The 27,341-nt window shown below is 41.3% G+C and overlaps 1 protein-coding gene across 2 annotated transcripts in view; it reads left to right on the forward strand.

The window, feature by feature from the left end:
• The first annotated feature begins 6,802 nt into the window (after window positions 1-6,802).
• The window catches only part of RASGRF2 (Ras protein specific guanine nucleotide releasing factor 2), a 112,679-nt gene continuing 92,140 nt past the window's right edge, over window positions 6,803-27,341 (forward strand). For both annotated transcript variants that reach the window (XM_027880995.1, XM_027881003.1), the window contains exon 1: window positions 6,803-7,116. In XM_027880995.1, the coding sequence (XP_027736796.1) occupies window positions 6,832-7,116 (285 nt within the window). In that variant the 5' untranslated portion in view covers window positions 6,803-6,831. The remainder of the gene's footprint in view (window positions 7,117-27,341) is intronic.

Here is a 27,341-nt window from a genome sequence, read left to right on the forward strand (position 1 = left end):
ATATGAGGGGTGATAATGTTGGCTCAGATCACTGTTGTCAGGGCTGCTCTGCCTACAGCCTTTTAGGATTATTTTTTCCTGTTGTTACACACATTTTCTGCAGGCATTTGCACAGTCCCAGCTGCATCTGAACGGAGTCATTAAAATGGTTTTCAGTGTACTGTATCTGTATCAAAAATAAATGTAATGTTCTCATACAAAGGCATTGACTCAGAATTCTTACAGGATCTGGAGATGATGTGGGTGCCTTGCAACATTTGATTCTGTTAAGAGAAGAGTGAATTCCATTTCCCTTAAAGCTGATTTTTATGGTCTGTGGGTCTGCCTGCCCTCGAAGTCAGGTGCTGCACCTCTGAAAGCTGCTCAGATATATAACACACTAAATGTCTCTTTCAAGGTGACTGTGGGGAATGCAACTTCTGGACCATTAAACCTGTTTCTATAGAATTATGCATCCCTGTGGCAGATTATTTGCAGGCTTCATGCCAGATGGATAGAATTCTCTGTATTAGTATCAACCCTTGTAAACATCACAATTTCTTCCCAGGGTTACTTACTTGTTCCAAATGGCACCCACTGCACTCTCTGTATCTTTCTTCCAATCTGGGGGGCTTACTTTTCCCCAAGAAATAAAAGTGCTTTAATATTTTACACATTTTCCCTATTTCTATGCCAATATGTGAGAGTATCTCGACAGAATAAACAAAGAGTTATTTGCACTTTTACTCAGTTCACATGGAATTAGAAAAGAAGAAAGGAAATTTTATCCTACTATGTCTTTTTAATTCTAAAGCCATTTTCCCAGTTACCAAGGGCTTTCTGAAACTTAGAGTAATCACAGCCTGTGTCTGCTGAACCCTTTGCTTTCAGCAGCTCAGCCATCAGGCTGCCTCTCCTGACTCATATTAGGAGAACATTATAGAATCTCTGTTACCGCACGGCAGTGTCTGTGGAACACTGAAAGTACTAATTTAAAATATCTCCCAAGAACGTCGAGACAGTTTCACGCCTTGGCAATTCGTGAGCTGTAGGACAATACTCTTCTTAAGGGCACCACACTAATCACAGGGTCTGTGAAATTCTCGTTACACAGCTCCCAGAGCAGGGGAAAAGGGAGTAGTCTCTGCTAACTTTAAAAGTCGGGGCTCAGCTCTGACAGTCGTATTCCCACTTAAGTGAGTGTCATCTCAGTATGAAAATTGCAGCTATGAGAATGAAGTTTTAAAATGTCGTTTTCACTATGCCTTGCATCTGGAGCTTAGCTTCTGTTTGTTATTTGTATTAAATAAAATACCCCTGGAGCTTTTAATTAATATGTATGGTCAACAAGCTGAATACTGGCTCTTCCACTTTAATCCCAGCTGGCAAACCTCTGCTGAAGAGGAACCAGATGAAAACAGGCTTAAGGAGAAAAGCTGCCTGTCTTTTCTTCCCCAGTGGTTTTAGTGCTGATTTGGACTACCGGCGTTTCCACGTTTGAAATGCCCCTTCCTTTCCCAGCATTACCCTCGATCTAATCCTCTCAGTGGACGTGCCGCGTTGAACTGACCCTACACGACCCTCCTCTTTCTCTCCCCATTACTGCCCACCAATCTCCTCAATTTACCCCCTCTGTGTTGGTCTCTTTTCCTATTTCAGAGTCGTGCTCTAGGCACCCCCGGCATCTCTGGGTGATTTTCACCTCTTTATCAACTGATTCTCCAGCCTTATCCAGTACCCACGACTCTCCTGCCGTCGCTCCCAACTTCGTCTTTTCCACGATTCCCTCCCCACCACTATGTCCCAGTTCTTCCTTCCTCTATTCTTCCTGCGTGCCCTGCTAACTCCCAGACATTCCCAGCGATTCCCAGCTGTTCCTAGCCCTTGCTCACTGACACTGGTTTCCCCTGCACTGCACTCTCATTATTATCACTCTGCCAGCCAGGCTGAATTCTTCCTCAACCCACTTGCTTTTGCCTCCTGCCTAAATAGCAATATTTTTTTCTATTTAATTGAGTCCCTTGATTCCAGCTTTTCTCCTTTTTTTCCCCCCTTCTGCTTTTGAATTTCTCCAGCCTGCCTGTGAGACACCTTATGCCACACATTCTTTTACCCCATTTCTTTTCAACAGTTCTTTGTATTTTCCCATTCTGTCCTTGACCACAGACAAGAATTCCCCAATGACCTCTGCAGACACACCAAACTGTTTCTTTCAAAAGTTCCTCTAAAACCTTATTTTGCTATTCTTCTCCCTAAATCCCAGCGACAAACATGCCAGTTGTGTCCTGAGGATGATGCTGCTGCTGCCTGTCACACCAGGCAGTGTGTTGACTAGTCCTTGTATTGTTTTTGGCTGGTCTGGGGACCTAATCTTGGGCTTAGATTAACCTGTTCCTGGCTTGGATATTTTTCTTGTGTTTATGCAACATTTAGGAGTAAGAGGTAAGGTACGGTGATAAAAAATGGTGATGATGATGATGATGATGGTGATGATGATGGTGATGATGATGGTGACACTCTACCCTGCATAACAGTTAAATGACCTGCACTTGCCCGCCTTCTGCTGAAAGCTCCCACTGAGTATTGGCCTGAGACTCCTGAAGGAGGGAATCTCACGGACTTACCTTTCTCATACCACTGAGAGGTATTGTAGTCACAAGTAATTTCATGTGGAATGAAATACCATGAACAGGTGCTTATAATGACCTAAAACTGGTTAAACAAGGCAATTTCCACAAATAAATGTCTACACAAAATAGGAATAGTAAATCTTCTCAAACTACATCAGGAGCTGTATTAAGCCCAAAATTGTTTGTAGTAATTCAAAAGGAGATTTAAAAAGGTAAATGGCATTTCCTTACATGAATTATTTCCTGTTAATTTCAGGATATTCAGGACTTATTATACTAATGATGTATAACATAGGTTTGAAAATTTTCCTGCTTTATCATAGCTGAATAGTATAACTGTCTTTCAAATAGCCAAATTATACTCTATACTTGGAGGAGTGAACCGTTATATCAGCAAAACTGTCCAAGTAAACTTCCAGAGAAGATATTAGTTCAGTTCTACTTTTCAGAAAATCTGTACGAATAATTCAGGAAAGATACTGAGGTGCTGGAGCAGGTCCAGAGAAGAGCAACAAGGCTCTTTTGAAGGGACTTGAGCACAAGTCCTGTGAGGAGAGGCTGAGGGAGCTGGGGTTGTTTAGCCTGGAGAAGAGTAGGCTCAGGGGAGACCTCATCACTCTCTTCAACTACCTGAAAGGAGGTTGTAGCCAAGAGGGCGTCGGTCTCTTCTTCCAGGAGCCAGCAGTAGGATAAGAGGGCTCCGCCTTAAGCTGTGCCAGGGAAGGTTTAGGTTGGATATTACAAACAGATTTTTTAGAGAGAGAGTGATCAGGCATTGGAATGGGCTACCCAGGGAGGTGGTGGCTTCTCCATTCCTGGAGGTTTTTAGGATGAGATTGGATGTGGCACTGAGTGCCACAGTCTAGTAACCACGGTGGTGTTGGATCAAGGGTTGGACTTGATGATCTCAGAGGTCTTTTCCAACCTGGTTGATTCTATGATTCTAAGAAGAGACATATAGGCTTAGTGAAACCCAGTTTTTCCCCATAAGTCACAGAGCAACTTTACAAATTTTTGTATGTGATACCTTGATATGAAAATATAAATAATTTAGTGACAAATAGGCATATAAAGATATAGAGCAAATACATACAAACCCAGACATGAAAATAATAGCATAACTAATTTTTTTTCCATAGATTTAATCAGTTTTTACTACCATTACCTTACCAGTATTTTTTCCAAAGTGTTTTTTCAGAATAGAGGCCTAAATTTTTTGCAGTTTCTAAAATAGATTTTCCTGTCACCCAGAAGAGTGCCAACTTGCTAATTTGCCCCACAAGCACTTCTGGGCATCAGATTCAGCAATTCCACTGTTGTACAACACTGTGTATTTCCCTGTTTATGACAGCTTTGAACACCTTGCAATGGACTAAGTCCCCATGGAAAATTGAGGGTAAATGTTGACTAATGGGGTCAAATTATCTCTGCTGAGACAGGACCACAACTTATCACCATAGTTCTACACAAAGCTCCCTGAGGTCTATGATGACAACACTTGGGAATGCTGCTCTGTAAATGAATCCTCTGGAATTAAAATACACTAAAATTAAAGTTAGGGTATAAAATAAAGTCAATCAGTGTGCTTATCTATATGTTCTTTTTCTTCAGAACCCTATGGAATAAATTACATCTCCAGATTCCTTTACATCTGTTTACACATATAACTCAGTCATGTTCATATATATGAATTTGGCATAGCATTTTTATTTTTTAAAAAGCAAGAAAACCCTCTTCCTTATTGTTGTCAATGAAGAATTTTTAAAAAATAACATATAGTTACATTAAGATATTAGATAGTGTATACTTTTCACAGATATGCAGTAGGTATTTAAAGCAATAAAACCTAGGTTGTCCTTGTATAAGAATGATCAATTAATAAAGAAAATATCATTGAGAGAACTAAATCATACTCGAACAATAAAGGACAAACTGATGGCTACATGAACAGTGTTCATGTGAACATGAACATTAGACTCCCTGTATTTCCTATGGATTGCTGTGCAATGACATATTCAACATTTTCAGCTTAGGAAAAATGCCTACATGTCTTGGAGAAAATTATGTAGTCAAAGAAAACCCTCTCTTTATTTATAGATAAAAATTAACTCCCGTCATCTGTGTGTGTGTGTGTGTGTGTGTGTGTGTGTGTGTGTGTGTGTGTGTCTCAGGTGGTCTGGTGGAATAGATGATGTGTGATCACTCATTTGTGATTTATGCAAGAGCTTTATTAAAGCACAAATTATGTAAGTTGGGACAAAAGCTTGCAACTTTATCTTGGCAAAGATGAGTTCTTGCTGCAGCATTTGGTCGTGATGTACAACGTGCTTGTTTTGGGAAGCTGTGAGTATTCACTGGGTGTCAAACATCTGAACACTCTCTGGAGTGGCAGTCTGCTTCTCTTCCTTGATTTTGCTGCCTTGCCATTTGCTTTCATCAAGAGATAGGATATTCCATGAAATCTTACACACTGAATTAATCCACTGACTTGGACAACACTAGCTGAGTGATATCAAGGCATTGGAAGAGGCCAGTAAGACCCCAGTCACTGAGATGTAGGAACACAAGTAATCTCACACGTTCCAGTCACAAAAATGGTGTTCAATCCCTCTCCAAAACCTGGAGTTCCCTAGAAATGGCCGGTTAAGCTGAAATATCTATGTGAAGCTCAGTTCCAGGAGGATTTGTGCATCTGTTTGTTTTTTCTATTATGAAATTTCCTGTTGACAGGACAAGAGCCTTACACCCCTGCATGGGTGCACAGATCCTGTAAATAATACTCAAAATCACAACTGCTGACACAGATCACACATGGAATATTTTCTAACTCTGTGCATTATACAGCAATACTGTAATTTTCACTTTTTTTTTTCCTGGACAGTTATTAACAGTATGAAATTTCTGTTATTTTTTGACTCCTAAGGCTCAATAAAGGCAAACAGATAGAAATATGGAAGAAAAAACACATTTTCAGGTGAAACAACTCCAAATGCCTTTTCCTGAAAGAACCTTAAAAGGAAGCTTAAATTGCTAAATCAAAGGTGCAGGGTGCTCTGGTTGGTAGAAATTTACATATTATTTATGTTTTACGTAAAAGAATTTTTGTTGCCGGGTCCCTCTCCAAAATTTGCTGGAATTAAGGTGTTGAGGTACCACTGTCCCGAGTGCAGGAACCGGACCTCACCCGCTGCCATCCTGACTCACTCGGTGTGAAAACAAACCCGCGTAACTCCTCGCATAATTTCCTTTCGGCATGTGCTGAGCCGCCCCCTCCTCTCGGCGTTCCCCACGCACCGTCCTCCCGCACCCGCGTCCCCGCCCGCGATGCTGAGTGTTACAGCCGCCAGCTGGGATCTAAAAATGGTCCCAGCGTGCCTCAAGCGATCCCAGACACAGACAGAGCCCCCCGCACCCCGAGCCGGGATGGTCTTTGCGCGCCTCGCGGTGCTCGGAGGGATGCAGTTCCCCGGGGGGGACACCTGCAACGCCTCCCTGCGCCTTTAACCAGCGCGAGTATCGGGTTAAAAGTGACGGGTTTCTGGTGCTTCACTTGTGTTACACTGCTGCGTTTCGCCGCAATTCGCTCGAAGGCGAAGTTGCCGGCTCCGGCATCCGCGCTCCCCCGGCCCTGTCACTTTCCAAGATTTTCGCTCGAAGAATCGAAAAGGCGGAAACTGTCGAGAAACCCACGGGCGGCCGCAAATCACCCCGCGGCTCACGGCCTGTCCTGGCCGGCTGAGAGCACCGCTGCCCGCGGGTTTCACTGCCCGAACCCCCGCTCCATCCACCCCCAGGGAGGGACGGAGTGACGGAGGGATAGCGGGATGGAGAGATGCAGGGATACAGGGATAGGGGGACGCAGGGAGAGAGAGATGCAGGGATGGGGGAGGGGAGAAGGGGGGCAGGGACCTGGGCGCTGCGGCGGCGACGACTTTGCTCTTTAAATCGCTCTCCAAAGCGGATTTACGGCTGATCCCGCACGTCACTGCCCGGAGACCGCTCCCGCCGCCGGCGCCCGCTCCGGCTCCTGTTGCGGGGCGGTGGGAGGTGTTGTGGGGCGGGGCGGGGCGGGGGCCAGGGGGAACACACGGCTCGGCCCCCGAGGGGCGGGCGGAGCGCAGGGCCGGGGCCGCCCCGTCGGTGCTGCCCGAGCCCATGAGGAGAGGCCGCGGAGCCGCCGAGCGCCCGCGGAGGCTGTTCCGCGGCCGCGGGTCCCGGCACGATGCAGAAGAGCGTGCGGTACAACGAGGGGCACGCCCTGTACCTGGCGCTGTTGGCCCGCAAGGAGGGCACCAAGCGGGGCTACCTCAGCAAGAAGACGGCGGAGACCAACCGCTGGCACGAGAAGTGGTTCGCCCTCTACCAGAACGTGCTCTTCTACTTCGAGGGCGAGCAGAGCGCCCGCCCCGCTGGCATGTACATGCTGGAGGGCTGCAACTGCGAGCGGGTGCCGGCTCCCAAGGGATGCTCGGCCGGCAGCGCCAAGGATGCTGCTCTGGACAAGCAGGTACCGCCTCGACGGCCGCCCCGCGCCCCCAAGGGATGGAGGAGGAGGCGGGAGGGAAGGTGGGGGGAAGCAGGGCGCTGCCGCCCGCCTCGCATCACCCCGGAGGGGTCACGGTGTCACCCGGGGCTCCGGCCCCTGCGGGGAGTTCCCTCCCGCTCTCGGAGTGCTGGGAAGAGAAGCAACCACTCAGAAACAGGCGAAGCCGGTGGCTTTTGTGTTCTCTGCGATGACTTTTCCCTCCTCCCTCACTCTTTCTTCTCCCCAGTGACTGCAAGCCGAATTTCAGCGGGGCGCCCGGAGAGCAGCATCCCGCAAACAAAGTGTTGTGTCATCTTGATGCTAACACTTCTGTGGTGCAGCTATGCATGTCTCACCAAACTCAGCAAACAGACGGTGCGAGGGGCCAAAGTCCCAAAAGAGCACAGGGACACTCTAAGAAGTCACCTAGCCCTTCTCTGCGGGGCTGCCCCTCTCCCAGCGATGCTCTGAAGGGGTAATAGACTGTCAGCTCCCCCTCGGGAACCCCCGCCCTGCAGGGGCGAGTCCGTGCCCTGATTTGCGGCCTGCACAACCTCGCAGGAGTGGGCAGGTTCTTGGCCAGGCAGGTGTTGTGAAGCCGATCTTGCTTGAGGTAGAAATGGTGGCACAACGCCCGAGCCGAGTCTCGCTTGGCTGTTCTTGGGGGAGGACCCTCAAAGCTGTGGTGGGATTCCTTCACGAGGGGAGTGACGGTTCATAACCGTGAACTGCCGAATTCCTGGTCCCCGCCCCCAGCTGATCCTCCCTAAAGCTGATCTGTTTGACATGACTATGTCAAACAGGCGAGTGTTTAAATACTCCCCGTGCATTACATAATCCCGAGGAGAAGGGCGCCGTGGTTGTTCAGCGCAGGTAGAGATCGGGTATCTCCACCACACACCTCCGGTTGCCTCATTTGAATTCCTGATCTTACTTGCTGCCTGTTTGAAATGTGTTTGCGTCTGTGCCTGCCATGCCCTCGTGCCTTTCTCCCGGAACCAACAGGTGTTAGACAGGTTTGGGGAAGTTTGGGTGGTTGCGAGGAGCGTGGTTTGAGCCGCCCACAGGCGTTTCCCGATGGTTGTGAGAAAGGGACGCAGACCAAAGCCACGCTCTGAAACCCAGCACATCGCCGTGCTTGGCTAGGGCGAGCTCCTTTGCAAAGAGAGCTTTGGTGCTTTCTTGCCCATTTAGCACAAACACTTGTGCGCTTCAGCAGCCTTCAGATAGTAGGTGGTTAATGAGTGAACTTCGGGAAGTTAGGATGGCTGTAGTTTTGTCATATTCACCTTTCACAGTCTCATTCATTGTTTTGAGATGTTTTTACAGCATTATAAATGGAATATTGGAGGCTTCCCCAGATGAAATTAAACGTGGATATTTAAAGCCCTGCCTGCTTTAGATTGGCTTAGTACACTTGCTCATGAGTAGTGTTAAACTACATCTTGATGAAGAGAACTGTGTGAAAACAAATCCTTTCCATATCTGTTCTCTTGGAATCTTAAGCCGTGCTTTTGTATTGATGAATGAGTTGTTCATAATTGCATTTAGTGGTGCAGAGACAAAATAATTACAGGTCATGAAGCCGATCTTTGCACTGGTTTAAACATGAACTATGTTGGTTTTCAGCAATATCAAGCTGCTATTAAAGAGACAGAAGAACACTTAATTTTTCTTACAGGAGGCTAGTTTTAGTTTTCAAGGTAGATCACCAGAAAATATCTTTTTATGTTCATCTTTTGCTTCACTTAAAACCTTTATTCAAAGCTTTTCAGTGTTAGTAGTTTTTACAGATTTTTTTCATTAAAGTGTACCCTTGTTTGAATATACATATAGACACAAACATTTTGCTAAGGTGTACAGGAAATTCCCTTAATGACTAAAATTGATTCATCACAAGAAGAAAACAGAAAGATTGGAAAATTAAATAGTCTTTTTTATTCAGAAAATGTGCTCATGTTCTTACACGTGTGAAGTAATAAACCATGAACCTTCATAGAACCTTAATTAACAGAGGCACACAAAGTTATTTTAATCAATCAGATGATAATGAAAACTCAGTGCGTTAGTTAGTGTAAAAATACTGCCTAGATTTAATTTGCCTTGATTTAAGCACACAAATGTATTAATGGAGTGAAAAAAAATGAGAAGCTCTATGCCAGTGTTTGAAGAAATCAGATCTCTTTTCTCAGAGAGAGAGAGAGAGAAGAAAAGACTCTTTTAGTCTGGGTTTTATTTACGTAGGTAATTTCAACATTAGAGTTATAGATATGAGCTACAGAATATAGATATGAGTTATAGAATTACACAAATGAGGGAGAGAAAGAAGAATTAATCACGAGAGACCTCCATCAGCATACTTTGAGTGGATATTTGAAAAAGCAATGCATTTTCTTCAAGTTATGTAATGAAGATTATGGAAAATGCTTGCAGGACAAATAGATTTTGTTTTCCTTAACTTGCAGATCCTTTTAATTTTAGTTTTGAGTTGTTTTGGAATTGATTGTCGTGTCCTGTGCCAGGTAAAACTGTGCTGGTAAGTTGTCAGAGCTCAGTGGGAGGAATGTTACGGCTCTACTACTCCGCACAGGAGACTGAATTTTGGTAAACAAATGTGTCTAGGTTTGGGTTATCTCCCAACAATCCCAGCAGACGGATAATTTCACACTTAACCTCTGCTGGTGCTGGTAGGCCTGTCCAGCAGCCCATCATGAAGGAAAAGTATTACAGGAACCACCATTGTGTGGAAGATGCCAAATGCCTTCATAAGATTTGCTGTAATATTACAGTGTTAAGAGCTTAAAAATATTGCAATGACGCAATGTGCTTATTTTGTCTTTTCCACTAACATATTAGGTTTTTTTTGTTTTGTTTTGTTTTTGTTTTTGTTTTGTTTTGTTTTTTATCTCCAGAAGAATATTTACTTCAAAGGAAATTCTTTTAAAAGTACAGTACCTTTATTAGTATTACTGCATAATGAGTGAATCGATTGGTATTCTGGGAATATGGGATCAAGTTGAGTATGTTGCAGATAATAAATGGTTTGTAGGGGGAGTTTTGTTTTTATGGAAAAGTGTTTTGATCTCCATCATAATTTAGAATAGTTTTTGTAAATACCAAACTGATGTTGTTATGCACTCTGATTTCACATTTCAGACAGAAAAAAAATACCACCAACAATTTATTGAAAGAATAACAATGTGGAAGAAACTGAGTTTCGAAGCAACAAAGTAAGATATGGAAATACTACATATGAAAATTTTCTGATATTGGTTAAACGGCTTCTTCCCGCAGGAACTGTGGGTTGTGAACAAGGGTAGGTCCAAACAAGTCCTTCACTGTGACACTGAGAGACTCAAGAGAGAACAAATTCCAGCTTTTCTTTCAAAAACTCTGGAAAGAGAATGGCTCTGCCCCAGTGAGTGGGTAGTCTCTGTTGAAAGTGAAGTAAAATGCTGAAAACCACACTTTCTGCAGTGCTTCATAGGAGGTTGGCACTTATTATCCAGTAGGTTCACAGATACTTTTTTTAAAATATTATTGTAAAACAACTGAATAGAGGAATGTAAATATTATCATTATTATTATTGTCTGTATTGGGAGGAGGCCTGTATGTTTAGATTCCTTCATAACTGTGCATTGAATACATGGAAATGTTCTGATACAGTTATTAATAACTGTCTTAGAGTATTAAAGCTTGTAAATATTACACGATTTTAGCAGAGACTGTTCTTTGTATCTTGCCTGCAATAATCTTCCTTCCACTTAGCAAAATTAAATGCAGTATTAAGTCCATGTCCCCACAGATTAACAGAATCCAATTATTTTAATTTTTTTTCTACTTACTGTAGCTCTGATTTTGTAGAGGACACAGTGATTTTGTGATGTTTGGAACCTCTGTGTTTTACATATTTTCCTTGGTGTGCAAAGGCAGGCAAATGCTATGAACAGCTTTTGCTGTACCTCTCAGATAGTTTAATATATATATAACCTGTTAACAGCATCTAAGGGGCATTTTTTTTTTTTTCTGAAGATATAATGAATTAACTGTTAATGACTTTTATTGGGCAAAAGGCCCGGTGTTGTTCACCTTCCCATGCCTGTTTTATGTAGCAGGTGGCTGAGGAGTGGTGGGGGGTCTTTTTGGCACCTTCAGGTGTTGCACTGTCCATAAAACTTACTGCTTGCATGTGGGCAAATAGCTCCCTGGGACGTTACAGTGCAAATGTCCACCAGAGATGACCATATTTTAGAAATTTTCTGTAGTATTTAAAAAGTAATAGATGACTTTTTCTTCCCATCATCTGACAGGGAAAAAAATGTGTTGGATTTTCATCTTCTCCAAACTTCTTTTTTTTTTTTTTTTTTTGATGGAATATCTTCAACGGAATGAGATAATTAAAAAAGATGGCTATTAGTCCTCTTGGGAATGGTGTTTTTGTAAGGCCTTCCATGAACGAGTCTTGTGTGAAGACAACTTTGGGGTAACCTGTTCTTGTTTCAGTTTTCTAGGTTATCCCTGTCCCTCGCTGTTGTCTGGTCACTGTCATTAGATAACAAAATACTCTGGTTCAAACAATTTTGTTTTATATTTAAGGGGTAACTGAAAAGCAGGTCACTGGCTCTGCACTTCAGGAAATCTGCAGCCAAGTGGCTGCCCCTTTCTCTTCATGAAGAATTGAAAAGTGCGTTTACAGTGTGCCATCTGACCTCAGACAACATGTGGTAAATAAATGGAAAAATAAAGGTAAATTAAAAAAACACAACCACCCCCCCCAAAACCCCAAACAAACTAACAAAACCCTCCTTTTGATCTCTCCAGGGACTGAACTTTGCTCTTTGATAAATGCTTTGTGTTTACCTGCTTCCTTGGTAGTGAGCACATTTTGTGAACAAAGGAAAGAACAGGAAAATCTGACAGCCACATTCATTGCTATTTTGCCAAAATTGAGGCATTTGCTCCTAGCTTTAGTAAATGTTTGTTTCTTCCATAGTTTTACCAAATGCGCTGTTTATAACTGTGCAGTTCAGGGGAATATGTACAGCTGATAATTGAGTTACAGGTAGATGAGGTTTATTTTTGACATACTTTCCTCCTGAAACGTTGGTTATATTCACACAGACAGAACTTGGAGAATATCGATGACATTTAAGAATTCAGTATTATTTTATTATAAATTAATAGTATTAAGCCCTTGGCGGCTTAATCTACCTCAAGTGACTTTGGTCATGAACCAGTTTTCTGTTCTGTCACCCTTGAGGGCAAAAGGCAACAAAAGACACCACCTGAATATCTATCTCAGAGAGTAACTGAAAGGTCATTGGGACTGATGGTAATAACACCAGATTTTGGTGAGGCAGAGTATTACTGAAGAGAAACAAGAGGGTTAAGACCTCAACATTTCCCTGCAAGGTATCATAAGATCCTGAAATATTACTACAGAAGCACATCATCTCTAATTAAGTTATTGGATAATAATTAGATCCCAAGGCAAACGACATTTGGCAAAGGCTTATTTGTAGGGTTGCTGGGAAATCCTTTTAGCTAACAGGTGAAATGTCAGCAAGCAAATGACTGGAAGCACAGGTTAGAACTAATTTGGAAATAAATCCCAAGGCATAATGACCAAAACTGTCTCATAAACACCATGTAGGAATAATGTGTCCCACAGCCCCAACCGTAAACATCACACAAAGGCTGTACAAGGTGACCAGGACCTACATAGCTTGGTGTAGCTCATTCCATTGATAGGAATTGAATTTCAGATTTCAAATAAAACATCGTAACAGTTTAATATGAATTTCATTCTTCCACTGGTCTTACAATCTGTGCTACCACTTGTTTCATGTCATCTCCTTTGTTGGTGGAGTTGAACCGACTTGGCATAATCTATTCAGTTCCTCAAATGTAAGGGAACATTTCTACAAATAAAAACAAATTCTGAGCACAAAAATAGCAAGCCAGTCACCAAACTACTGAATAATTATACTAATTTATAATTATTTGCCTTTATTTAACTTTTATAATTGATTTGTTGGTTGGGGGCTTCTTTCTTCATCATTTAAACAGATTGGTAACTAGTTGGATGTGGTTTAGTGCTGAATGTGACAGTGATGGGTTATCGGCTGGACTCGATGAATTTAGGTGCTCTTCTGTAGACCTGCTGAGGGGGAGAGGGGGGTGGGTAGGTTTTATCTGGACTGAGAACAGTGCTGATGTTTGTCTTCTGTCTGACTGTGGACCAGCCACACCAATGCACAAAGAAGGTGTAAAGAAGAAAACTTGTCCCTGTGGGACAAGGAAAATGAGATCTTAGGCAGTACTCTTACCATTTTTTTCTGTCTACTAACCATTGCTGATGCTGAGGATTGATCCAGAGATGGCTCTTTTTTAACACTATGCCTTTGCTCTAAATGTTTAGGAATATATGCTTGCAATTGAGCTTCCAGTGTGGTTTTTGTTTTTTTGACTTACCAATCCCACAGGGTTTTCTGTTTGAGATACAGAATCAGTATATATAGTAGCAGAGGCTTCCCCAAGTCAATCCAGCCATTTCAGTATCTTTTGGTGGTTGTCATGAGCTCAGAACTAACTGAGTTTTTCTAGGATGTGTTTATAAACTGCCAATTCTGAACTGAGCTATATTATAATTTTTCATTTTACTTCTGGAAGCTTTTTTTTTGTGGCAGATCTGATCAGCTCCACTACTTTAAAAAAAAAAAAAAAGAAAAAAGGTTTGCATTTTAAGAGTTAAATGCTGTACTATTTAAAAGAATCTAGGATTATATTCTTCTCTTTCTTCTCGTGGCATGGTGGAACACTGACTTTTGTCCATCTTTTGCCTGTTGAGGTTTTAGACTGTGATATAATGGCTGAGTAACCTGTTGCTTAACCATTCTGAAGGCTTGAATCAGTGTGATTCAAGTTCCTAAATTCTGCAAGATGTCTACTGCAGTACAGTGTGCCCTTTGCAATCTTTTGCACTCAGCAAGCTCATTAGATTGCTTTAAATAATTTTATTTAGTTCATTAGATCGCACTTTAAAAATGCTTTGCCTCTAGTCAACTTTCTTTGAGTAAACCATAGATTATCTGTAAATGTCTATATCTGTGCAGTAGTGGAGTGTAAGACAGAGTGTTGCTCATGTGCCTTCAGGTGCCCCACCTGAGTTGGATCCCCTGGCAGACAGTGAAGTCTTGGCCAGTGGAGTCAGCACAGTCGGGAGAACTGGTCACCCCATCCTAAATTAGGTGTTTGCATCTCTTCTGACATTTCCCACACACTACCAGTGTTTTCTCTTGGCTGTTTTGGTCACATGCTGGGTCCTCATCTGTTGGAAGTTTAGGAAGGCTGCAGGTCACCACTCTCTCTTCTTCATTCTGAGTTCTGTTCCCTCCTCTGCCTTACTCAAGCTGTTTCTCCTGTTTCAGCAGAACTTCTCTGGAATTGTGGAGACCATGTTCAACCCATTTCACAGAGTGTCTCTAGTGTCCTCCAGACTGAAATCAGATTTTATTCTTAACCTCATGCATTCATGGAGGTGCAGGCATGACAAGAAAATTGCAACCATCTTTTGCACTATTCATGTTCTCTTCAATTTGGCACTCACAGAATAATTTTAGTGAACTATTAAAAGTGCTTCTTCCTAATAAATTTGGTGGGGACAATTAAAAATGTATAGGCCAACTGCAAAGCTCTTTTGAGAGAAAGATGAGAGAAGAACTGACAGAAGAGTGGAGAGAGATCTCCAACAGAGATATCTGTGCAATATCAGCACTGGTCACACAGGTATTTGTGGGTGCAAGTGAAGAAGGAGCAGTAATAAAGGAGCAGTAATAAATGGCACTTTGTCATACCAAAGGCAATAGGTGACTTGTTGCATTTGATATCTGAAGTATTTTTACCTATTCCTAGGGCTTGATCAGGCAAGTGAGGGCTCCTGGGGTGGTACCATGTTTTTATATTGGGCTTGTATCACTGAGATCTTTTGGTTGTAGCTTTCCTGGCCCAAGAAGTACATGATGGCTGAGGGAAATACCAGGGACTCCTTTCTTGTAAAGTATTCAGAAAAAGCATTGTGATGAATACTCTGAGAGGGATCATTTTCTATAGGGCTTTTCTATTTCCACCTGCTCCTTCTCCAAGCATCTACAGTGTGTGAGATGCAAAAAATGAAGCTTTTGATTAATTTTGGTTAGTTCATGATTTATGTTGCGGAGACAACAGATGGAGACATCTTCTTTTGGTGCAGATTTATTGTTGTGATAGGTGTGAGCTTTCAGGCCCCAGACGAGGGTTTTTTCTCCTGTTTTGCTGCCTGCTGCAGATGGAAGTTTCGTAAGTGCATTACTAGTTGGCCTGAGGGAAACCAGGGTAGCTGGTGTCCAGTGTTACACAGCGGAGAATGGGCAGTGACCTGAGAGAGCCCCGTCATCCACAGTGTGAGAGGGGCTGCAGAGCTACCAGGGGTCATGCCTGCACCACAGACAACAATGCTGAAATTTAAAGAGAGAGGATCTTCCCTGCACGCTGCTTTGCATCCCCATGGCTCAGCAGGCGATAGTCTTGACTGCGGAACAGCCACTGGAGGGAAGTACTGCAGCCACATGGATACACTTGACAACTCAGAATAATTCTAAGTGCTTCTGTGTGAAATAAAGAAATTAATTTAACTTCCGCAGAAAGGGGGGGGGGGGAAGTCTCTTCCCAGCTCTGATTTAAACAGTTTTTCCTAAAGATCATTGACTTTCTGCAAATACATCTTTGATTTTTGTATTTTATTTTTACCTTTTTTTGAAGACATTTGAATGCACGTCTTACGTTTGTTTGTACTGGGTGACACAGATTAGAAGGATGGTTATTTGGGGTTATTTGCTTCCTGAGCCTCCTGGTGAATCAGTTCCCTATGTGCTGCAGTTCTGTGAAACAGCTTAATACACGGAATTCCATCCCATATGCTGGCATATGGGTGACACCATCTGCATGGGGATGTTTGTTTATCCTTGCAGTCTTTTAGGGTGTTCATCTGTGGCTCCATGGGTGAGCACAGAAGTGGTTTCCACGTTAGTCATGAGGTGTCATATGCAAGTTTCTGCACAGGGGAAAAGCACATGGCAAGACCTGAGAAGTGACAGATCCTCAAACTTTCATCTGGGGTAGTCCTCTTGTAGCTCATGGCTTATTTCCCCCTCTGCCACTGGGATCTGTTGGGTGCACCTTGCAGGTTTGTCCTTCATGGCAAAATGCTCTCTCTAGTCTTGTTGAGCTCAGTTGTACAACATATTATTTCAGGCAGTTGGGTTTTGGTGCACTTGGCTGAAATTGGAAAGAGTTTTTATCCCTCATATTTCTTTTGTGAATAAGTTATTTGTAATTGTAGCAGTTCCTCTTAATACTGTTTAGGCTATATGGGTGAATTTATGAGCTTTTTAATAATTGAAATTAATTGCTAGGATACTATTATATGTTTGTTTGCATTTTTGCTTCATCTTTGAGCCTTTTCCTTCAGTGTTGGTTGCCTCATGTAAATTTCAAAATGCTTTTGTTTCCTGTTCCTGGTTTGGTTTCTGCCCCACAAACATTAGTGTGGTGCTTCTAGGCTGCCTTATATGTGGAGTGCTGGGATGATTGGATGAGCTTGGTAAATTTCTGCTCCTCCCTTTTAGGCCATAACAGAAGATCCCTCCATGTATGTGAGAGGGAAGACATGAACAGAACCAAGGGCCTACATAGGACTTAATTTATCATTTGTGTCCTTTCTCGTGGTTTCTCCAATGCATCCTGTCCTGCTCGTGCAGCTGCTTCAGTGGCTTCCAGGACAAACATACCTAATTTCTTGGTGTGGAAACCTCTTCTTGGCTGAGAAATAATGACTTCCTATGGTTGTTTTCAAGGTGGGTGTCCAAACCCTGTTATTGTTACAGTAGTGCAGTGCACAGGTGGTCACTCAAAAAAAGCAAAAGAGGTTACTTTACTTGCCTTCCGTGCGATGGTCTTGGGAGACAATGCTGTGGTGTGAACTGCAAAGAGCTGCTGTGGAGGGTGCACACCCAACAGAGCACAGATGGAGTCTTTGTAGCCTCACTGGAAGTCTTTGGGCATTCGTCCTCTGGTGGCCTCTCACCTGTCTCACTCCTACAGGATGATTTTACTTGCTTGGGCCCCTTGCACCTACAGTCCATTCTGTGATTCAGCCCCATTCCTTAACTCTTCTCTTGGCTGCTTAGTCCTGATGTTGCCAGATTTCCATACCTTCGGATTTCTAGGGTGAACGGAACGTGTAATACTTCAGGTGGAGACCAAGTGGATTGGCTGTATGGCAAGTGTAACAGTAAATGTTGGATCACTTTAAATGGCTTGTAGAATAATCTGAATGTCCAGAAGGAGCTCAGACGATTTGCTTTGCAAAGGAAACAGAGCAGTTCCAAGTACTTTTTAAGGCAGTTCTGATTTCTGTTTCTAATGTTGCATTTTGACCTCTGTGGTGGAGTGTGAGATTTGTTAAGAATAATAAAAACATTCACCATCCAAGGCATCTCATCTTTTTTAATTGTGGGGGGTTTTTGTCTTTCCTATTATGTTTTCTACCTTACAACACTGTCAGCATTTGACAGTTATATGTAGCAAAAACAGACTTTTTTTTCCTCTAATTTACTCTGCTTTAATATAAAACCTCGGAATTTTCTTAATTCTTGAGTGGCTCTGGAACACAAACCTCTTTGTCTTTGAATTCATCAGAAGTCTTTAATGATTTCTTAATGCAGTTGAGTGGTATCCGGACTTTTTCCTGGAAGGCTGTAAAGTGCTTGTAGTGACTGGGAGAAGTTCCTGAGGACTGGAAGACAGCAGATGTATCCCTCATATCTTCAAGAATGGCGAGAAAGGAAGATTCAGGGAAGTACAGGCCAGTCTGTCTCACTGTAGTCCCTAGGAAGGTGTTGAAGAAAATCCTCCTGAAAAGCATTTCCACACGTGTGAGGGCAAGAAGGTGATTGAGAGCGGTCAGTGGGGATTTACAGACGGGAAATCATGCTTGACCAACCTGACAACCCTCATCTGTGGTGTGGATTGAAAGGTCTTTGAACAACCAGGCCCTGAGGACCAGCAAAAGATGATATTGAACTTTCATCCAGGACATTCAGTTCTAAAACAGGACTATTGGCCCAAATAGTAGGAATTTTCTTTGTAAGGAAAACCAGTGAGGCTTCCCACTCTGCTTGCTTAAATTTTCCTCTCTGCTTGTTGTCAGGAAGTAAAATCAGTGAGAAGAAATATATATGCCAGGACATTGTTTGAAGTTGCTGTACAGTGATCAGTCTTACTTGTCTTTCTCTGGAATAAATTTACTATTGGCTCCACATCTTAGCTGATGTGTTACTGAGAACCATAATAAAAATTCAAAATTCTTTAGAGTTTTCTAAAAAGGAAAAAGATAAAAACTGTCCTTTTATGCTTGTGATATGCTTTTTTTTCTTTCTGCATGCGTTAGTGCAGCATGCATGTGGCATGTATTTTCTACTTTTTTTGCTGAGTGAGTGAGAGAGGTTGTTTTCTTTTTAATAATTTCCCATCTGATTTAAATTTAAGTAGTCATTCTGGTTTGGCTCACGTTTAAATTGTAGCAGGAAAAAATTGTGCAACTAGAATAAACTTATCTTTAAGCTTTTTTGTGCTAATGAACAGAATGTGATATAACTGTTGCTAACTGAAGCTGAAACCTTTTTTCCCTGTCTTGAGTTACTTGGAATGTATCAGTAATTCAGCCTTTGTATTCTCCTTGTGCTGAGCAGTAATACTATTTACAGAATACTTAGTTTTGCTGCTCTGGGAAATGTAAAATAACTTTGGATCTTCTTCCGACTGTGTTTATTATAGAGGTAGAAGCAAGGAGGGGAAACTGGTTGTTCAGCTTTAGTATTTTCAAGAGTCTGTCAGAAGGATTCATGTTGGTTCTAGTGTGTATCACTTTTTTACCCATTTTCTGCCTGATTTTCTCCTTACCCTTTACTTGTCCCTACTGTTTACTCAGATGGCTTTTTCTTTTGTTTAATTTTCACTTCCTGGGGTGTATTTGGGGAATACCTATCACCTGTGGAAGGTGCATCATGTGTAAAACTGAACACCCTTAAGCTCAGCTCAGCATCGTGAGGGTTTTTTTATTCCTACTTCATTTTCTTTTCTAAAAGTACATGAATGGTGCTTCTTACATCAAAAGCATGTCTGTCCTTTACTCTGTGTGATGTAATTTCACTGGAGTGGATTATTTAATCTAAGTGACTTCAGAGTTTAGTCTCTTCTAAATATATCAAGTGGGACCAGGTGCCTGATCTGCTTTAATACCATGTACCTTTTATTAAGGGTTGATCAGCTGCCATTTCCATTTATATTTCCTGATGTTCTTTCTTGATTCAAGGTTATTTTTAAGTCACCCAGGTCAGGAAGGATATGAGTGGGGTGGAGTACTGAGGGAAGTGTGGTTAATTAACGGAAAACATATTTGGAAGAGAGCTTTGGAAGCTTCCAAAGATGTGTATTCAAATGTAATTGATTAATTTGATTAAAACACTTATCAGAATCAGGCTGCTCCCTTTACCCTCTTAAAACTCCTTGAATTATGAATCCATCAAATTCATTATCACAGAGTAATACTTTTACAATAACAGTAGCCAGTTCTTCATGGACTGTATGTATAACCTTCAGCTTTTATTGTGGGTTACTCATGTCCTGAGAATGTCAGTGTATGCTAATTTACAGTTCTTATTTGGGAAACTGGAGTGTGTCAAATCAGCTTAAAACAACAGCAGTTTTCCATGAACTATTTGAGAGAAGCACAAGGTTACTAAGGTGAAATGATGGAAAGTTTTAGCCTGGAGTTGTTGGCACCCTCTCTTGTTTTCAACTTTGGGATTACAGTGTGGCACAACGGAGTATGTCATAACATTGTTTTGGTTTGTTGTTTTATTTTTTTAATTAAGGTCTGAAAGGGGAACAAGTAACTTAGTTGAGACATTTCAAACCCATTTTGCAAGTGGGGGTGGACTTAGCTGTTTACAGTGTTTATGTTGAACAAAAGCTGTCTCATAGAAGAAATTTTTACGGCTTATGGCTGCCAGTGGACTATAACGCCCCTTTCTACCAGCCATCGAGACTGGTGCTACAAAGTCTCAATATGTCTTTTATTTTCCTTGTCTGACCCTTCTCTTTCAGGTATCTGTGCTGGAAATCTTTGATCTCTCCCTTCCTTGATAAAGTTCTCTTTGACAGGCAGAAATAGCTGCAGGTTTTAATTATGCAGATGACGCTAGCTGTTCCTAAAGCTCTCTCCCGAGAGTAACAGAGAAAATATGTGGTGTTGTAAACTGTCACTGTGCAGTGAATGGATCCACGTGTGGGTCAGAGCTGGGCCAACCCTGTGTGCTTTGATGTCCTCGTGCTGTTGCCTCTAGGCAACCTGTAAGTTCATCCCTGTTTCTGGGCAGGGAGGGTGTGGGAGCAGCATTGCTCGTATTTATGTCATCAAAAATATCTAAGTACCCCAAGCAAATAAATAGCAGGAACAGATTTATTCAGCAGGCTGGATGTGTTTAAACCCATAGCAGCCATTTGGGTGCACAGAAAGGATTAACCAATTCCAGTGCCCTCTCTTAATTACTCAGAGAAGCTAAATTAGAAGGTGCTGCTTGTGTGTGGAGGAGCCAAAGCTGTGTAGCTGTGGGCGTCTGAGAGCTGGGCGTGCTTAGCTTACCATACATAGGCACAGGAAGATACAGCAGACATCCCAGATTGGATTAAATGGAAATGTTGGCACCTGTTAGCATAATAAACAGAGTAGATAGCCAAAGCCCTTGAGATCAGTAACATAGAATGTGCAATATGGACTTAGAAGCATGAAGAGATGCACTTTTTTTGCTGTTGATGTTGATACTGAAAGATGCTCTGAGGATGTCCTTAAGCTCAGCAGTTGAAATACCTGTTTTAAAAACATATACTGAATTAGTTGTTCTTATGCACTGGCTACACAACACAGGCTTATTTTTTTGAAACATTTGCCAAATACTTGTTTTAAGTTGTTTCTGGAGCTGGAACGTACTGGGGTCTGTAGGTGAATTCAAGTGTTTTAAAAATGTTACTTTGCGTGTTATTAAATATTACACAAAATTTAATAAATTTTGTGTTATTAAATGTTAAATATATTAATTTTTAGAGCAGGATACCCCAAAGTTTGGAAAATTCCTAAGTTGTGTTTCCAAAGTAAACCTACTTAACCCTCTCTCATCACTTGGATGACCTCCTTCTTGCAAGTCTGAAATGTACTTCCTAAAAGTATTTAGTTAAAATGTATTTTATTAAGTTTGCCTACATAACTCCTGCCATCAAAGTCTTCCAAATGTGGTAGTAAAGATTCCTTTTTACTGTAATTGGCACCCATCACGCACTCAAAGTCACACACTATTTTTTAAATTGATATATAACTTTCACATCCCTAACAAAGATTGTGTTTTAAAAATAATACTTGCACATCTCCTTTAGGGTTAGCCACATTATTAGCAAGCCAGATTGTTTTTCCAGAACCAGGTGACAACCAGCAGGAATAATATGAATGTTTGAAGTATATACTGTTGCCTAATGTATTAAAAAAAAAGGGGAAAAAAGGTATTGAAAACTCACATTAAAATTGGTTTCCTAGTCAGACAATCAAACTCAGATCTGGAAACGGTTGGAGTTGCCTTTAAATACACCTCATTTGAGTTGTCCTGATGGTTGCAGGACATGTGAAACTTTGCACAATAAACAATAAATTTCTGAGGTACCTCTTCCAATTTCCTGTATTCTGGTTATATATCCTTGTCTTTATAGGGAGAACCACTGCTGCATTCTCTTAACTCAGTGTGAGCCATTGCTGTTTTCTTGAGACAATGGTGATATCCAGGATGTTAATGTAAGTGCCTACAGTTTATCTGAGAGCCTTTAAACGCTGATGCTTGCATATGGCTGGAGACTTTTCAATTCAGGGTATTTTTTTTTTTTTTGTTAAATAAATGTAAGGGATTGCCATGTTTCTGCAGTGATGTCACGCGTTGCAGTTTTTTGTTACTAGACAATGTTTGCCTCTTGACTTCCTTCCCTGAAAGATGAGTGAGGCCAAAAATACCGACAGAGCTTGATTGTGCTTGCAGGGCTGCAGGCAAAACACTGTGTGCTTGGGTGAGGTCTGTGGACAAGGAGGTTTATTGTTGTGGTGCACAGAATACCTTTGTAAACATGTTTAGGAACAGAGAGCTCTAGGCAACTTCTGAAGCGGTGGCACAAGCACTGCAATATCAACCCTGAGCTGTAAGTCAGGTTTAACTCCACACCATTCATAACGGTTATGTAATTCATGTTACAGACTGATGCCTTGGTTCTTCCAACAACAGCAAGAGTTGAGTCTGGATTATGTCACAGCTCAACCACCACAGACTAAAAGTTCAGTCTTCTCTCTCTCTTGGGCTCAACAACAGATGGGTGGATTAATGTGGTGGTGTGAGTTGTGTGTGATGCTTTCCGCAGGTGCGATCTCAGGCTCTGGCAGGTTGCAGCTGTCCTACCCTGAGATGAACTTCATGCCTTTGCATGAACTTGGAGAAAATAGTAGGTTTTTTGGTGCTGTCTTATATTTTCAGCCACCACTGCTCCAAATCCCCTAGGTTCCTCACTATTCCCTTCAAAAAAAATGGGCTTTGCTGCCCATGTGTTCAGATGCATGTGAGAAGCAACCTGAGGCACCGGGCTCCTATTGCTAAAACCATGTTGTATCATTTGTTGGAACACAAACGATCACTGTTCATTAGCACTGCAGCTAATGAACTGTTTGTGACAACCGGATCACCACCACTCCAGTGTTTGTTTGCACACGCGGGACTGTTATTCAGAGCTGCAGTGACACACAAAAGATTTTTCCAGATTATGTGATTTGGATACCTTGCATTCAACAGAAATATGTCAGTTTTACAAACAATTATTTTCCCACAACATGACTTAAACGTACACAGTTGTTTCATAACAAAAGAGGGTATTACTTTTCAGGGAAAATTAACTTGTCTATGTGTGCATTAGGTGCATTTACCCTTTCTTTTACTGAAAAAGAACCCTTACAAAACTACATGGTGGCAGCTTTCTCATTTAGCAGTGAGATTTTTTGTTTGTGGCTCAAGAAAATTTCACAGTGGACTCCTGCCAAATTTAGTTATATACTTTAAAAATATTAAATACTTAGAATAACCATCTGTAAGAAAAGTGTATATTGACAATGGATGTTTGCCCAGGCACTTAATAGGGTTGAGCATTTTGGGACAGGAAGAGCCAAGGGCAAGGAAAGGGATGAGTACACATGAAAAAATAAAGGAATAATCTTAATAAATGGTCCAGTCTGGCCAGTACAACTGCCTGTTCACACCCTGTACTTGATCACCACAGTGTCTCCTGTGTTTGCGTTGAACTCCAAACTGCAATCAATCAATTAATACAATGTTGAGGTGTTGATTAAAAATCAAAAGGTATGATAACTTGTAGTGAGACCTCAGAAAGCCACTGAAGACTTTAGAAGTAAGTATGTAGGGATTCAAAAAAGCTTCTGACCAAGTCTGAGAAGAAAAATGACCATTTTAATGGAGAGCTCTTCTAAAACTATGTATCCAAATGGCACAATTATTTGGAAAAATCTTTTGTGTGTCACTGCAGCTCTGAATAACAGTCCTGCATGTGCAAACAAACACTGGAGTGGTGGTGATCCGGTGTCACAAACAGTTCATTAGCTGCAGTGCTAATGAACAGTGATCGTTTGTGTTCCAACAAATGACACAACATGGTTTTGGCAATAGGAGCTCGGTGCCTCAGGTTGCTTCTCACGTGTTGTTGTTGTTTCAGTTGTTGTTTCATTCTTGCTGTAAGAACTTTATGCTCTGATCACCCGAAACAAGCTCTTTTTTACCATGTTTTTGGTGAAGAGAGAGAGAGGGTTTTGCCACACCAGCATTATAAATTGTGCCTGTACCCCGTAAACATTTTCTGATTTTTTGACTTTGGAAGTTCCCTTATTTTTTAAAAAATAAATTTCTAATACTTTTTGTGACTATAAAAATCTCCATAAATGATACAAAATTTTTTTTCAATTCTTAGATTTCTTGTATGAGTGACAAATATGTAGCCTATAATATTTATTATCTTTCATATTTAAGGGTGGAAAAAAATTAGGATAGCAGATGTACGATACAAGTTTTCTATTCTCTAAGGCATCATGATTACAACACATCTATTGATCTGTGTTTGCATGTGTTTTATGTTTTGTGGTTTCTTTTTTCCAGAGGTGATAGATAAAAACTTTGGTATAATTGGTTTTCCCTTCTTTATACTGAAGAAATAATGAGTGATGTTTTGGTTGTATCTTTTGAGGGTTTTGCAGTTGAGCACATCGTGTGATCTGCTGCATACATTTTAAACCCTTTAACAGGAAGATAGTGAAGCGTGGAGGTGAAACATAGAAGGGATTGAGCCAAAAAAAACCCAGTTCTGTGGTGTGTGAGAGCATTCAGCATGTGAATCATTATCAGTGTATAGAAAGTGCTGAGAACAATGTGTGGTGCAAATTGAAATTGCATTATCTTAATCTCAGTGTAAGTGAAATCAGGGTCAGACTTGAAGACCACAGATTCCTCTGCATTTAGTTTAAGTTTTTCCACTTATTTCAGTGGTGATAAGGTCTCAGCCTGGTGGTCATAGTTCAGCCATTGCATGACAAATAAAAGGACAGATTGCTTTGAATTAAATACACACTGTCTTTAATTATTCTAGTGGAGCCCATAGAGCTGTTTGGTGAATGTTTTATGAAAGCACATTGATCTTCATTGCAACTCTCCATCTATCTGTGTAAATAGCTGTATTTGGATTACTGACCTTCTTAGCAGGACTTAGTGTTTTCCTGTACACAAGCCCCAAATTGTGCTGGGACATCTGTCACTTTGTTATATTGCGAACTCTCCCGCATCTGATTTTATTAGGACTCTGATATATAACTACTTTAGCTTAATGACATTATTGCTGAAGTACACAAACAAGTTGCTCTTCAGTTTAGCATCACAAATTTAAATGGTAGTCGTTTAGCTGGAGCAGTGGTATACAACAGTACTTGTGGAAATTTAAACAATTATCTGATATAAATATTTACAAGAGATAAGTGTTGGTGGTAACTTGAAATACCTAAAACCCAAACCTGTAAAAGTGTAGAGAGAAGTAACACTCCTTTTGGTGTGAAGATTCGTTCAACTATTTAAGTTGGTTGTTTTGTAATAGAAAAACATAATTTTTTTAATGATTGACAAGTAAACATGGTTAGTTGTGCTACAAGAAAAAATTAGGTACCTACCTCTTAAGAATAATCTCCTTTCAGCACTGGTGGAGCAAGTAAAGCATTTGCCTACTGTGTTTTGTTACAGCAGGTGACTTTATTTTAGAATTATAGAAAGAGAATAACTCTTGTATCTCAGTCACAGAGTAGCCACTGATAGCAGCCACAAAGAGTTGTGGGTTTGTGATTTTATTGCCTGTTCTGGGGAACAGTTTGCTCTTCTCAGTTTATCTGAATCATTTAAGGACTGACCAGTGGCTATGGTCACAGACAGGATAATAGGTGGCTTATTTGAGCCAGGGAGGTAAACCCCATAACCGCAACATGTGGCTCCCTGCCATGCTCGTGTTCTGTTTATGCACAAATTATTTTATAACACTGCTGTGTACGTGCTCTTACTCAGCAATTTTTGAGAAACAGCTGTAATTTGTGTTCACAGAGCCAACAATGTTTCGTTCTAAAGAAAAGAAATGGGAAGAGAATAAAAATTATCCCCTGGGTCTTGTCAATTGAGTTTAAAGTAGTTTTCATGCTTACTGATTACATTTTAGGTTCCTTTGAGGTGTGGGAGAAACGGGCTTTCACATGTCAAAGTTCACGCTTGAGCTGTTTGCTTACAGCATCTCTTTCCCAGGATCACACAAGAGTTAGATCACTCCATCTGCACCCAAATTTGGGTTGAAGGTTGGACTTCCTGGTCTTGGAGGTCTGTTCCAACCCTGATGATTCTGTGATTCTTTGTGCACCCCTCCTGTTTCATCCACAGCTGAGGGTTGTAAATGTTCATTCTTCTAGTTCTGTATAGCATTTAAACAGTGAGGAATTAAGGCATAATTAAAAGTTTCATTCCCAAATATCCAAGATCAGAGCAGTACCTGTGCTTTTGGTAGTGTTCTCCAGGTCAGTTCTCTGTGGCTGGATCCCACAGAACTTCCTCACTAACTCATGGATGGAAATCTGTCCGTATGTGATGATAGTAATGGGAATGTCACTTTGAAGATAGAATTTTGCTGAACAGTATTCTTCCTCTTCTCATTTTTCTCCCTTACTGTATCTGGTACATCATTCATGTTTCTGTAGCAGAAGAGTAATTTGATGTGATTTTTACATTGCCTTTTTTTTTTTTTCTTTTGACATAGGAATAAAATCTATAATGCTACAAGATGGTATGTTTCCCCAGTTATGTTCAAAATGTGAACTTCAGAACTTCTTGCTTCAGTTATCAAAAGCACTTCTGCGTTGTTTTGTCTTTGGGAAAGATAATTTTAAGGTCTTGACAGAAATTGCTTTCTGGGTTTCTCACTCCTCTTTCAGAAACCTGAATGAGGTTATCTTTCTGACACCATGTCAGGCAGTAGGGTGGCAATCTCCGTAATTATTACAACTCCTGCAATACAAGTAGTATCCAATTTTTATGCAACTGATAGAAGAAAGAAGTTTATTAATTTTTTTACATTACAAAAGTTAGAGAGGAAGTGTCAGAAATAGGATTGTAAGAAGTGTAGGAATCCATGGAGGGCTTCCTTGGATGGCAGTCTTCAACTTGTTTAAAAAATTATTTTGCATGAAAAAGGTCATTCTGAAAGACCTGAAAAAACCCTCATCATTTCCCTCCACATTTTTTCCCCCCATGCATTTGAGCAGCTGGTTTGATTTGGTTAATGGAATCATCCACTGACCCACAGCGAAATGTTGGGCTTCGTACTGAGTTTCATTAAGCTTTGCTGGTCTCTAGTGCTGTGGTGGCTCAAAGAAGTGCTATCACCTTTTCTTGTATATCTTGGCTTCTTGGGGCTTCTACTCATTGTAGAACTATACCTGCGG

The sequence above is a fragment of the Empidonax traillii genome, unplaced genomic scaffold (assembly GCF_003031625.1).
Source record: "Empidonax traillii isolate 1590-97213 ecotype Southwest subspecies unplaced genomic scaffold, ASM303162v1 scaffold6:size4315531, whole genome shotgun sequence".
NCBI classification, from domain to species: Eukaryota; Metazoa; Chordata; class Aves; order Passeriformes; family Tyrannidae; genus Empidonax; species Empidonax traillii.